General features: G+C 31.0%; 1 protein-coding gene across 1 annotated transcript in view; it reads right to left on the bottom strand.

The window, feature by feature from the left end:
• The window catches only part of LOC117121184, a 14,675-nt gene extending 846 nt beyond the window's left edge, over positions 1–13,829 (bottom strand). The window contains exons 1-16 of the mRNA XM_033266297.1: positions 13,717–13,829; positions 12,811–12,904; positions 10,927–11,034; positions 9,686–9,787; positions 9,115–9,228; positions 8,562–8,670; positions 8,154–8,319; positions 7,425–7,525; positions 7,013–7,140; positions 5,025–5,067; positions 4,097–4,386; positions 3,000–3,089; positions 2,602–2,787; positions 982–1,224; positions 405–587; positions 17–178 (exon numbers count right to left, since the gene is read on the bottom strand). Coding sequence (XP_033122188.1) covers positions 17–178; positions 405–587; positions 982–1,224; positions 2,602–2,787; positions 3,000–3,089; positions 4,097–4,386; positions 5,025–5,067; positions 7,013–7,140; positions 7,425–7,525; positions 8,154–8,319; positions 8,562–8,670; positions 9,115–9,228; positions 9,686–9,787; positions 10,927–11,034; positions 12,811–12,904; positions 13,717–13,739 — 2,142 coding nt within the window. The 5' untranslated portion in view covers positions 13,740–13,829. The remainder of the gene's footprint in view (positions 1–16; positions 179–404; positions 588–981; positions 1,225–2,601; positions 2,788–2,999; positions 3,090–4,096; positions 4,387–5,024; positions 5,068–7,012; positions 7,141–7,424; positions 7,526–8,153; positions 8,320–8,561; positions 8,671–9,114; positions 9,229–9,685; positions 9,788–10,926; positions 11,035–12,810; positions 12,905–13,716) is intronic.
• Between the last annotated feature and the right edge of the window lie 1,214 nt (positions 13,830–15,043).

The raw sequence follows: 15,043 nt of genomic DNA, 5'->3' as shown, positions 1-15,043 counted from the left end.
AGAGACATTGAATTACCGTTTGTTTCTCAAAGAGCAGTCCAAAAATTTTCATCAATTCTACAAAAATATCAAAGCTGCTTTCGTCTTCCTCTAATTCATGTTTCCACAGATGACGTAGCAATGTCTCACTCAAAATGCCTTTATCAAGCAGATGCCATAACCTCATCATTGCAGGTCTCTAAATCAAAATAAAATTTAAAAAAAAACATATTTATTAATAAAAATGTTTAAGGGTTTTCAAAATACCATCTTTACTTTAATTTTTAAGCACATTCAGCATTTCTTCTAGAACAGGTTAGGTGTGTAATTCAAAAATGGATGGTCATTAATGTACTCTAATTAAAAATGGATTTGGTATACTATGGTCTATCCCGCACGCCAGTTTACTTGATTGTTAATAGTACCTTATCTTCCGTTGTGATTACTTTCGTGAAGATTTCAATCAACATGTAAACGTTAGTAATCACAGTGTTCTTCAACTTGATGTTAGTTGGCCAGTACATAATGATTCCGCAATCATTTAAATAGTTGAGAATGTGGATGGTGTTTTCGTTCGGAATCCCACAATCAACAGCAATCTGAGTGACCTAAAAGATTATTGAATAAAATATTAGAAACATTCTGATAGTAATTGTCTATAAATATAAATATAACCAACATAAAAATATTCATGACAGTGAAATGTTATAACAGCTAACCCTGATATGGAAATAATAAATTATAATAAATAATAATAACAAAATTAATAATAATAATAATATTCATGACAGTGAAATGTTATAACAGCTAACCCTGATATGGAAATAATAAATTATAATAAATAATAATAACAAAATTAATAATAATAATAATAATAATAATAATAATTATAATAATAATAATAATTACATTTATTATAATTAATTTTAAAGTAGTTTTCCACAATCTTACAGAATGTTTATGATACTGAGGAAATTTCGAAAAAATAGGACAAAATGGTACCTCGTCTAAGGACATGCGCAGTGTTGTTTTCCCAACTTCTTGGATTTTCGACTGGAAATCAACCCATTTTGTGGGAACTGTTTTTGCCATTTGCTTTGTGTAACCTCCGAGATTTTTCTTTAATTCTTCAATCCCTTTGTCATTTGCTGATGTATTATCTACAGCATACATCGTTCTGTCTACGTGAATTTCGAATGGCATCCCGTTGATTTCTTCAAATATTATTTTGAATATTGCTTCAATCTTTGAATACAATTAAATACTACAATTTCATATAATTTCATTTTACCTGTGTTTTCATACATTGAAATTTACAAAAACAACAAAGGTGAAGCACATTAGGGCATCCAAAATTGGAATTCAATGACTTAGAGTGGGGAACTTCCTAACAACGGATTACCTATAGCCCATTTTCTGTTCTGTTGACTTTGTAGTGCAGAATTCTGGAAGGCAGGGTATTATCTGTAGAAAACGGTGGGTGGGGTGTAAACATTGTCCTGACAGGTGTGGAGTTGATGCTAACCTTCCAATCTCAAGGTCATTGTTTAAATCCTGTAAGATCCCAGGATATTTCACTCAAGATTAAAAACTCTATAAGTCTCAGTATGAGTTTATGTAGATCACCATGTGTTTGTTTGTTATGTGAAGGCATTCCTACCTATTTAATAGGACAGTGATTTGGTCGCTATGGGGAAATAAAATAAATTTTAAGGGTGGGTGATATCATTGGTAAATTTTAAATGAAATAAAGTGGATTTTAAATATGGATATGGGGGTAAATAAATATTTACTTATGGGTAGACGGCCATAAAAATAGCTTCAGACTGGGAGGAAACTTCAAGCCCAGGTGGTCCCACCTACCGCCGTAAATCATAACTATGTTCCATCTAAGACGTCGTGTTGACTCGTCCGGTAAAGATACTTAACGGACGGGTCGGCATAGGTGAAAGTCTATTCTTGTCTGTTGGAAAATTGGGACTGAATGCTCCAGGCAGTGTCGATTTTCCGGTGGAATAGGAGAAGGCTTTTTCAACCTGCCTCTGTTTAATGATGCTCCGTTATCTTAGTGTCTTGCTGGGTGAAGTAACATATGGTTTTTTTTTCTTTTCTTCTCGTGATGTTATGTAATTGGGGTTTGATGTATTATGTTATGTTGGAAATATGAATTTAAAAAAAATCATAACAATAACTATATTTCAGTGATGGAGATCATCCTGAACATTTCAAGTGCGTTCAAGATTTTGTTTTTGGGGTGTTTTTTTTTAAGTTTTTCTGCTAATTTAGAATTTTGTCATCATTATCACCACCACCACCATCGTCATTGTCGTCATAATCGTCATCGCCATATTCAAAAAAACAAATGCTTGCAAAAGAATATGTTAATAAATTATATATTTAAAAATATAGAGTTAAATAACTACAATACAGTATTAGTATTATCAGGGCCACTGATATAGACAAGGGAAATATTTGTTAATACTTTGTTTACGTAGATTTACGTAAAATTATCACTTTTTGTATTAACAGTTTTTTTTTAATTATTATTTTTACATTACACAAAATTGGAGTATACTATGTCTAAACTACTAATATGTCTAAAACTGTTATGCAATATCTTACCTGATCCTGTTTATCCTCCTCACTTCCCTCTAACTTGTCTTTGTGAGTGCCAACCAAACTGATTGTGGGTGAGGCTATAGTGTCATTTATCAATTTCGTACTTGCATTATATTGTAGTACAGCGTGCTCATATATTGACCGTATCCAGAAAATAATCATTTGGAGATTAGTCATTTCAAACTGATTCTAATAAAAGGAAGAAAGTAATAAAGGAGAGTAAAAAGAAAGAACAAAATGAGTGTCATAGATAAGATTATGAAATTACAAAGTTACTCACAAACTATCTATACAAAATATAGAACATAGTTAATATACAAAAAACAGATCTGATATGCAATAAGTTAATGGAAAATAATTCTCTTTATTGCATAGTAGAAAAGGTGAAATGATTTATTTACTTTTAGTGGACCTCTGGATTTTGCCAATTCATTTAAAGGCTCAAACAAACTAAAAGCAACGACATATGACGATCCATCTGTCAAGAAAAACTGGAAAGGAAAAAATAAGTAAGTAAACACATTATCGATTAATGAAAAAATATTAAACATAAAGTAACATTAAACATCACCTAAATGTCAACTGAACATTAAAATAAAATTAAATTATCAACGCTTACTTTATTTTGAAAGTTTTTGGTTTAAGTGCGTAAACTATATTAAATGTTGTTGAGTAAATATGCGCCGTTATCACAACTATTATCAACCCTATCGCTATTGTATTATCAATAATTTTAAGGACACATATGAAAGTAATGATATGGGTTATCCTTGGCTTTGTTCGTTCTATGATTAAATATTCTTCTCGGTTTGTAAGTTTCTATGACATTAAAGTATTTCCTTTTGTTTAATAATTTACTTATCTAAATAATATTTTCCCATTTACTCTTCATTGTAGATTTATGTGTTTATTATTTTAAATCATGTTGATGTGAATAAGAAATGTTGCTGTATTTATATTTTTAAAAGTATTTTTGCTGCTTCATTGTAGTAGTGCACCAACATTAATATATTTAAACACCCACGAACTCTCGACTGAACACTACGTGAGTGGCTGTAGACCTCTAATGCTCTGTCCACACTATCACCTTTTCTGTGACAAAAATCTGTTGTATGCCCATATATAGTCATGATATGCCTATATATGGTCATGATGTAACGTCATCAAGACCATATTTAGGCATGTCACATGTTTTTGTCAAATAAAATTTGATAGTCTGGACAGGGCTTTATAATAATTGGCTTTAAACTTTAATAGAAATATAATTCAAGCACCTCCAGAACTATCAAAATATTGAACAGTACGTGATTGGCTATAGGCTTATAGTTTTCAGACGACCAGTTTTTCTTTATTAGTAATTCATCGCGTTTATTATAACATCATATGTGAAAGAAAAATCTATTTCTGATACAGATAATCTAATGTCCAGTGACAATTACAATAATAATATTAGAATGTAGCCTTGTATACTATATCAGTAAAGTGCTATGCTGCTTACCCTATGAGTTATATAATATGAGATTTGGCCTGCATAATCCCATATACATGTTACATCACTCGGTACATTTTCAACAACACGTACAAAGCCTGCGTTTTTGTTAGTAGCCTTTTTTCTCTTTATTTTTATGAAGAATCGTTTCAAACGGCCGGGTTTTGGTTCTTTTATGCTGCTTGGTTCAAGATTCTGCCGGTCAAGATTAGCAACAACCTTTTTAAAAATTTCTTCTGGGAGTCTATCGAAATGTCTAGTCGATACATTTGCAGCTCTCTGAGACACATCAGAAGTTTCTGAAAAAAAAGGAAATAAAATTCGAACTCATATATTCTGAGAGACGAAGCCAAAAAGAGATGGTCTGGAGTCAAGATGGGTGACGGTGATGACAATGGAATACAATACTAAATTAATTAGGATAATGTAATAATAAAAATGATTATGATGATGATATTAATTGAAATTTACGAGGAAAGGCAAAAAAGGTAAGATAAACATTGAGCAATATTATTATGTTACTGTTTAAAATGTACTGTACGGTATGTGGAATTCTAAAACCTAGAATTATCGACAGGAGGATGAAAGGGGCACGTGAAAATCTGAGTGGGGATGGGGCTCAATTATCAAGTAAGTGCGAATACGATGGCAAAATTATGGAATGAGGGGAGGGAGGAAAAGAAAAATTACAATTAGTACAAATATAATGAGCTTTTACATGCCTTTGAAATCCCTAAACTTTCCCGGTAGCTTTTCACTGTATCCCTTTTGAGCAATGCCTGACCACCTTATTACGCTCTTGTCAGAGAAATGCTTAAGTTTATTTAGCTGCCATTAGAAAATAGACAAAAGGCTTAGCGGGAAAAACTATCGACTGCCCAATTCCCCTGAAATGATATAAGGGAAGTGATGAACAGTTATCTTAAATAATAAATACCTCTTTCCTCTGAAGTTAGACTTGTAGCTTCTTCTGATGTTTCCTGCAATAAAATAGTTTGTAAATCTTATTATCATATAAATAACAAAATATCAACGCTACAAAACACCGTAAAACGGCTAGGTGACGAATCAAAAATAAAGGGGTCAATGTCAGAGGAACGTTTTAGAAAGTGGGGGAGGGGGTAATCAATCCAGTATGCGAGCAAAGCGAGCATCTGGGCCGGTGGAGTAAAGAGGAGAAGCATATTGGAAGCTACGAATATAAGATCAATTTTTATGAATTTTATTACTTATTGTAAAGGCATCAAATTATTGTAATATGAATTCATAATTGTCTAATATCAAAGTCGAGACTGCTTCTACGATCACAATGAATTCTTCCAAGCATTATGATTGTATCCTTAATAAGAATTAAAACAAATAGCTCAATGAGGATGCTACCTAAACGAAGTTTAGACCTAATACTAAATATATTATTCCACGACGAAACCTTCTCCTGTTAGACGACGGGACCCGTAAAAATAAGTTAAAAAATACCTTTTTGAAGTCCAGAAATAGTACTTTAATATTATACGTTTAACATAATCTATCATTTGTTTTACTTATTACTATCTCTTAATGCCAAGCTATTAGCATTTTTATGCAATACAGTTTTTACAATATATAACACATTTTAATTACAATTTGTACTATAAAAACTGCAGTTAACCTTTAAAGAACATTATATTTATAAATGGCCTAATTAATTCAATTCAATTCAATTCAATTAACATTTATTCAATTAATTAATAAATACATCAAATGATAAATAAAATGGACAACATTAAAATTAATTAATTAGGATAAAAAATAGAAGCGAAGCTTGTCTCAATTTGACCCCGACAAAACAAAAAGTAAAAACTAATAATAAACGCATATCAGGTAGACCTACATTTTATATACCACTTAGTAATATCTCTTTGTTTTTGGTTTATATAAAATTTGATAGCCTGGACATGGTTTTATACTTAACATAATGAGAACTAGAGCATTCCAAAGAGAGTGCCTATCTACGCCCTGTGCCCATGTAGTCTTTACGCAAGGAGGGAGATTTCGATCCATAATTGTTTTCTTTACGCTCGAGATGAGTACATTTAGGCCTAAAGGAAACATTACAGACGCACGCGCTTTACAATTTACAGAATAATTATTATTATTGAAAAAAATATATTTTTAACTTATTTGATAATGAGATTAACCATTTTATGCACTCTGTATTTATAACATCGTCATTCATCCCACGGACCATTACTTCATGTGATAGAATTTAGCGCTACACAAGTTACTTCGATTGATCGATTGATTGATTGATTGATTGATTGATTGATTGATTGATTTACAGACGCCAATCAGCATGTGTACACACTCGTTGCTAAACTCGAAATTAAAAACCTTTGATATACGTTTGAACATGAGCAAAAGAATCCACAATATTTTGAATAATAATGACATTGTATAGCGTTAGTTAACTATGTTTATAACTGGTGATGGGTTTGGTCCAAGAGTAGGAAAATGAAGGGCCAACTCCACCTCCTCCCCCGTTTCCAGTTTCCGTCACCGTTGAAGGGGGGGGGGGGTACACTCTTAGAGAGTTTTGCAGATAGAGTTCCGCTTCTATCAGGCTCATTATGTTTGGGGCTCAGGAAAGGAATTATGACATTCGTACTGTATGACACAGGGATGGCTCCGGTGGAGAAGGGGAAGGAGGTATATTATGTCGAGGAGAAAAAAAAATTGTCATGAAAAAAAATGATAAAACCCATGGGACATCGGATCGTTATATAAAAAAAATATACTCTGCCTCCCCACTGCGAAAATGGCACTTTGGCTGACAAAAGTTTTGGAAATTTAAACACATATAATTTAATATAAAGCACATCAGGTATAAATGTAAATTATTGTGAAATGTGAAAATTACGAAAAAAAAAAAAAAGTTTATCATTCTACCATTGGAGATGCTGTAGAACTGGGTGATACGGACATAGATGTGGTTTCCTGGCTTTCTGGTGGTTCCAGCTTCCTTGCAATACGTTCTGCTATATTATACTCTCGTATTTGCTTGGTTAATTCACACACTGTACAATAATCAATTAATTATTATCTTAAGTATATTGACTTTTTATCACTTCATTTGTGATCACGTATATTTGATAATTACATGGTTTCTCCCTGTTGGGAACATGCAATGCATTTGGCATATTTACTGTTAAATTAAAAACGTTTATTAGTACATACCTATTTATAGTTTATATACGTAAGGCCTACGTATATTTTGCACCAGAATTAATATAAACACCTCCCTTCAATAAATACCCCAGGGCGTTTATTTAAGTATTTACGGTAATTCTATTATCCATACCGTCTACATCCTTATGTTCCTCCCACTTGTTGCAGTCTTCACCAGTTTGAAATACCGTTGTTGTTACAATACCACATGTTGATGGTTCATTTTCATCGAATCTATTGCGGTTAAAGAAATAAGAAAAATAATGGTAATAATGATAAAGAGTAGTTATAATAAAAAAAATTAATGTTAAATAATAATAAAATAATAATAAAAATAGTAACAGTAATAGTAATAATAATAATAATAATAATAATAATAATAATAATAATAATGATGATGACGACGACGACGACGATGATGATGATAATAATAATAATAAATAATAATAATAGGCCTAATAACAGTAATAATAACGAGTTACGTTCCATAATAATTACATACAAGAAATAAAACAGCTTAAGATAATTTTATATTATTAATTAGTAATAAACGTTTCGATATGTTTGAAAAATTACATTACAATTTCTACTCGTAGTAGGCTAAGTATGAGCAAAGATATCCTTGCTTTGAGGCTTATTATGACCTAATTTAATTTGACCTTCGTTGCTCTAGCAACACGCTCTTTACCTAATATTTTAACAAACGAGCGTACAATACGCACACACAAGTGTTGAAATAGAGTAATTTAAAATAGCTTTAATTAGTCAGCTTCCTTTCATTAACGTTAAGATATATATAGGTCCACACCAAGCTATCTTTTCTTTTGAAATAGAAATAAAATCAGGCTTCAATTTCACTTACTGTTTTCCAAGGATGGAATTTACAAGGCTGGTTTTACCAGCACCTTCCTTTCCCAGAAACATCACTCTGCTATTTACCAACGTCATTTCACCTTTTTCAATTTCATTCAAGAATGCATTAACTGCATCTTTTCCTCTGGCTTTAATTTGTGCAGGAAGTGTCATGCCTTTAAACAAAAAAACGTTTGTTTCAAATACTGGTATATTACATTATTTTAACTTTGAAAATAAAATTAAATTTCTTTTAAATATTAACGCTAAATAGCATTGTCACAAAATATAGATAAAAACAAATATTAGAAAAACGCCAATGTGTATGTAGCCTATTTAAAAATCAAAATAAACTATAGACCGCAGAAAGATGACTAAATCCTGATATAGGCCTATACAATGGGTTCATTCAACTTACCTAAAAGTAACTTTTTCAGTTCGTCTTTCTTCTCTCTTATAATTGATCGACTGCCGTCATATAAAATACATTTATTCTTATCATACAAATCAAGAGGCGTCTTTCCTTCCTGCAATAACAGACACGAGTACACAAAAGTTGTATTTCATTCAATGACAGTTTCAAATTGAATATGATGAAAATAATTATTAAATATTCCAATTAGTGTAAAGAATCCAAATCAAAATTAATAAATATATTTTAATTTTATAATAATATTCATAAAATATAACAAAATAATTTTTTTTCAATGTATGCAGCAACACTATTAGCATCAAGATAATTTTACGACAATTCGTTGTCACCAAATTTATCGGTACCAAATAATTGAAAAAAAGGAATATTTTTAGAACATTACTTATTTGATTTTTTTTAAGATTTGATATTTCTCATGTTTGTTTTAAACACATGAAATGTTTCTAGTAGTAGTGCCGTCTGATATACAGTTGTTTTATTAAAGCCATTGACTGGTATCCGTTTGATGATGCATTCTTATTTGTATTATGTACATTACGTTGTCTTTTATTAATAACGCGCCATGTTCTACGAGGCAAATTGCCGTTTCGCGGTGTTCTTCATAACGGCGGTACTCATTATCTAGACAGAGATGTAGTGGTGTGCATCCGTCCTGCAATGAAAGGATAACCAATGTCACGTTTTGTTGTACACGCAAAACACGAGATTATATGAATTTACAAATAATACGTCGACGTAAAACAACTGAAATAATTCATATTTATCGTACTTAATTATTTCACATTGTAATCATTATAAACATGATAATGATAATATAAAATAGAATATTAACTAAACAAATTATGATGATGATATTATTTATAGTAATAGCAATGATAATGAAAATGTTTGTAAATTCATTTCAATAATCATATGATATTTTATGATGACTGTTATAGCCTACTGAACGGAACATTATTATTTTTCAGTCAGCTTTATATAAATCATGCGCATTATAAAATATACAACAATATTAATAAATAGAATGTGATGACAAAATATATTGTGAATTCAATGATTTTAATTTGCTTACAATTAATAAAAGTGTTATTTTATTACACTGTACTTACGTTGCCTCTCCAATTAACTCTGGTGTTTGATTTTTGCAGCACACGTCTTAATGCTGGTACACGTGCGTAAATCGCCAAGTGATGAAGAATAGTTCCAAGCACCTACAAGTGAAACGTAGAAAATTATAACAAAAGAAAACAAACTACAACAAGAAACTATGACACCACATATCAACAAAACAAACGTTTCAGTTAATTATTACATTTGTTATTATTAGATACTAATTACATTATTTAATATTTATTAAATGATGTTTATAATGTAAAATCGTGCAAAAAGTCAAAAAGCCTACGTTTTACACTATATTCAAATATTCTTTCAAATTCACATTTTTAGCGATTGTAAAATATCAATTTCATTGTCAATAATATATTTAGTAAAATGTATTGATAAAAACAAATCCAAACATAATTACTTTATCTGATTATAAAATATATTTTTTATAAGTTTTTATTGAGAAAATAGTGTTTATGCCCATAATATAGACTTTTTGTGTTGTAAAAAAAAAATCAGATAAATTTAATAGTAAAATCCTAAATTTTAGTTTTAAAGAAAATATAACACAGTAATCTACTTTGAGTCATTATTAGATACTAATTACATAATTAAATATTTTTAGATGATGTTTATAACGTAGAATTGGGCAAACAATGTTTGAAGGCCTATGTTTTACATTATTATTATATTACATTAATATAAATTCACATTTTTAGTGATTGAACTTTTTTGTAAAATATTAATTTTATTGTCATTAGTGTATCTAGTTAACCATACTGATAAAAACAAATCCAAACATAACTACGTTCTCTCATTTTAATTTTTTTTAAGTTTTTAATTTAAAAGGCCTGTTTAACACTTAGGCTTATTAAATTATCATTTCGAACTCACATATTTTTAGCGAATGAACTTTTTGTGTAAAAAATTTTATTGTCATTAATATATTTATTTAACCATAATGATACAAACAAAGGCACAACATAGGCCTAAGCTTTTTACAGTTAAAAATTTTGGGTTTTTTAAAAGTTTTATTGAGAAAATACTGATCATGTAACATAGGGTTTTTAGAGTTTAAAAAAAATTAATATAAATCAAATAATAAATCATAATTTATAGTTTTAAATGAAATAAATCACTTTAATCTACATTGAGTTGATGTTCACTTGTTTGTTGCATGATTTGTATACATGATATGTGTTTTGTATTGTTTGTATAAAATGTAATGATATTTAATTTCACTCACCTTTTTGTCCTCATGTTCAATGGTTTTTTTTGTTGCTTCGTCAATTAATATCTCCAACACGTTGTCTGGTGCATACAACACAGCGGGCATTAATGGCGTAAAGCCGGCCTACGAAGACAATCATTAAACTGAATACACACTACACGATTATAACAACTTACTACAACAAAATACACATACATTACAAACACGATTTAACAACAACATAATCACATCAAAAAAAAAAAAAAAAAAAAAAAAAAAAAAAATTCAAAATAGGCAATATAGCCTTAAAAACTCATACCTCAGCCCCAAAACACCATAACAAAAACCAGAAATCATGGTGGAGGTGGCCTGGACCCTTCTTCTGTCAAAACCCGTCCCTGAATCCCTTCATTTTTTGTGGATACAATATTTATATTTATATTATTAGATTATAGTATAAGTAAATTTAGGTCATACGCTATGATAATTATAGAATTAATAAAATATTTGAATTTATAATGGTTTAAACCTAGTGTACGCCATCTACAGAATTAAATTCAAAATTCCCTTTATCTCCCACTTTATTTCACTTTAATTTAAAGTAGGTATTAAATTAATTATGAATAGTTAGGGTAATCAAAACAGGAGGAAGTGATACAGTATTTACGTTTAACAGTATCTGGCGGTCACGTGTTCTTTAATAGAGCAGTTGGCGTAACACTCATGGTACAAAGCTATCGGTACACTGTATTTCTAAACTTGTAATAAACTATAGAGGGCGCCAGATCATTTTTTAACCTATCAGGGAATTATTGCAGTAGTATTAGGCCTACTATAGAGGGCGCCAGATCAATTTTATACTTATCAGGGAAATTAGCGACAGCGTTTCAATAATACAGTACAATACACTGTACTTGCAGTAGTAATTACTATTTCTTCAAAGTTTTCCTTTTTTTTCTGACATTAGGCTTCCGTCAATTCGTTTCCATATCATTCATCTTTAAAAAAAAATCATTTTTTTTTAAATATCTTTTATTTTGACGTCACCATCTTAATCTTTCTTAATTTGGTGATTAACATCGTACGAATGGATTGCCATATTCATTCAATCTAATCAAAATACTGATTGGTTTTGGGTTTTCTATCTGGTCGCTCCAGTAGATTATAAGCCTACATATATTGACTGATCTGTTTGACAAGACTTTGACGACTACCACATAAATTATCGTACTTCGTTCCTCTTGTTTCGTTACGTTTTACAGTATAACATTTTTAATGCAATATATCTATGCTCTCATTTTGTTCAGTACCTAGAGTTCACCATATAAAAATATATACTTACATACGCGCTGAATAACCGGTATTTGAATTATGTGGACTTGAAAATGAAAAATATGAAATATTTCTATTTATGATATTGTAATTTACTGTTATGTAAAGGTGTACAACTAGCACGCGTCGAACAACAGGCATTTTAATTATGTGGACACATTTCTATTGTAATAATATTATAATACTATCTATGATGGTAAGTCACTCTTATATAAAAACCAATTATGTATCCGGCATAAAAATTACTGTTTATGAACTTTAAATTTAATATTGATAATAGTTCTAAGAAATAAGCAGTCCCTACACAAATCCAATACTGTGTATGCAATTAGGCTATATCTAAATAGGCCAATTTATGAACTTTTTAAACTAAAGGTTTATTGAAGGTCAATTGTTATATTACCGTATTATTTTCCTATATCCAATATCCATTGAGAACACTTATAAGTAAAAGTTTAACGCGAGTGAATTGTGAACAATTTTTGGTGAGTTTGAACATAATTTTAATAAACTAATATTTTGTCGAGTTCGAGTTTTCGATAATTCATCAACATTATCTCAACAAGTGTGGTTCCTCTGAGTACGTACCTTATCGTAAGTATTAACCAATTGTGGTTCAGTTTGCAAAAATCTTATAACTGCTTCCCAGTTGTATGACTCTATAGCCTGTACTAACTTGTTTCTGTAAATATAATCAACATTCATCATTGATTGTTTGGTTTACTTTGGGTTGTTGTTGTTGTTATTATTATTATTATTATTATTATTATTATATTATTGTTATTATTATTATTATCATCATCATCATCATCGTTGGTTATCATTCATAATCGTTAACATAATCTTAACTCATGAATAGATTTGAAATAATTGTGTCATGGTTCGGAATCCCGAGATTAATTTACCGTAGTTATTTGAATAATCGCCACTGAGTATTAATTGATCTTTTTTTTTTTTTTGAAACATAGAATAATGTTAACAAAATAAAAATGTTTGTCACTTCCATACAACTATATGCTTCCATTATTGCCCAGTTAAAAATAATTTGTTAATTTGAAATATCGCTTGGGCCCTGGAAAAACAGTGGCATCCACAATGTAGCGCCAATTGACCACATAATAACGGATACATTGTCCACTATCCCGTCTAATTCTCATTCGAGGAGCAGTGATCTGACTCCAATTAGAACCAGATGTTTGCCGGATTTGAACCGGGGTCTAAAGTGCAAGAAGCAGAAATATTACCTATTATTTTCAGTCACTGATGTAATTAACATGGTGTTCATTAACAGCATAATTACGTAAAGCGCATCCAGGAGTACATGCGTCTGTGGGGGAAGGGTGGGCATAGGTATACGAAACAAAAAACCCACCACAAATCGTGGGACAAAAAAAAGTGATTTCTGCATTTAGTGGGCGACTAAAATCACATAACATGAACGTATAATATGTGTATCTATTATTAATTATTAATCACTTAGACGTTCATACTCACTGTTCTTTAGGCAGATACTCCATGGTGTTCAATGAGAGCTCCGTGTATAGTAATGAATGGTGAAATAATGAAACGATGTGAGGTATGCACTCTTTAATAAACTGTAAAACAGATATTCATAAACACGAAGTATATGATTGGCTAGTCCCGTCACGTGATTCGGGTTATTCTTTAACTTGTTATATCACAAATTAGAGCAAAGTCTATAAGCTATAGCAATAATTACTGTAACTGTTTAAAGATGGTATGACCTCGATGTCCTACAATAATCTGAGGATTAGGAACAGGATTTTACAAGCCGATTCTACATAAGTGATCAATTTCGGCATGGAGGTATATATGCCTCCATGTTTTCGGTGACTATACTGGTGACAGCACCAGTCATCGATCATCTTGATAAAAATCCCCTAATCAGGTTTGGTGACAACATCAAGGGTGTTGTAAAAGAAACTGTTAATTGTTAGATCTATTAGGTGCAATGACAGTTAGAGAAGTCAGTATTTGACCTATTACGCTGTTTATCTCAGCTCCAAATTAATTTCAAAATGTGATAAGCTCTCTTACCCAAATATTATGTCCAAATATCGTCATTTCCAAAATGTGGCCATTGTACATCTCTTCTAAAGTTATATGATATTGCCAGCCAAAAGAATTACGTGCAAGTAACATAATTGTAAGTATAAATACTAAATAGAATAGAGTACGTCTGTAAAGGAAACAACTCCCTAGTCTGTACGATAAGTAAGCTGGAAATTATTTAAAAAAAATAATAAAATGAAAAAGACCGACAAGTAGCAAGTAAGCAAGAAGTTTTTAAAGGTTACGAGAAGATTTTACATTATTTCTTTTTTTTTCATCATTGTTTTGTGCACGTGGCACACAGTATCCATAGCAGAAAAGTGTTGGGGGAGGGGGTGCGCAGCCGATAAATAGAAAAAAGAAAATTGAACTCAACCGGAAGTCTCTGAGAGCTTCATTTCCCGTAGGTCGCAGAGATTGGACTAGGTCCCTGGGTTAAGCGAGCCCCTGCGGGCCTAAAGAAATTCTTAAAAACGTGATTTGTGTTGGTTTTATACAATGGCAATACAAATCATTATAAGTTATTATGTTTAAAGATGTTTATGTGGATGGGAGCTATTATGTAATTTGTTGAAATTAGGCCTACTTAGTTGTTCGACTCGGTGGCGTATCTAGAAGTCTTGTCTTGAACCATGGAGGACGCTGATGGGGACGCGAAGGTGAAGTGGGAGGGGGATCGACGATCAGTTGAGGCGCTAATTCGCAAAAAATGATTTTATGATTTCTTTCAGTTGGTAGGGAAGGACGA

This window comes from Anneissia japonica, unplaced genomic scaffold (assembly GCF_011630105.1).
Source record: "Anneissia japonica isolate Jap-2015-1 unplaced genomic scaffold, ASM1163010v1 scaffold993_len1110182_cov180, whole genome shotgun sequence".
Taxonomy (NCBI): Eukaryota; Metazoa; Echinodermata; class Crinoidea; order Comatulida; family Comatulidae; genus Anneissia; species Anneissia japonica.
The sequence above is the reverse complement of the archived record's forward strand: the minus strand, read 5'-3'. Positions and strand labels throughout refer to the sequence as shown.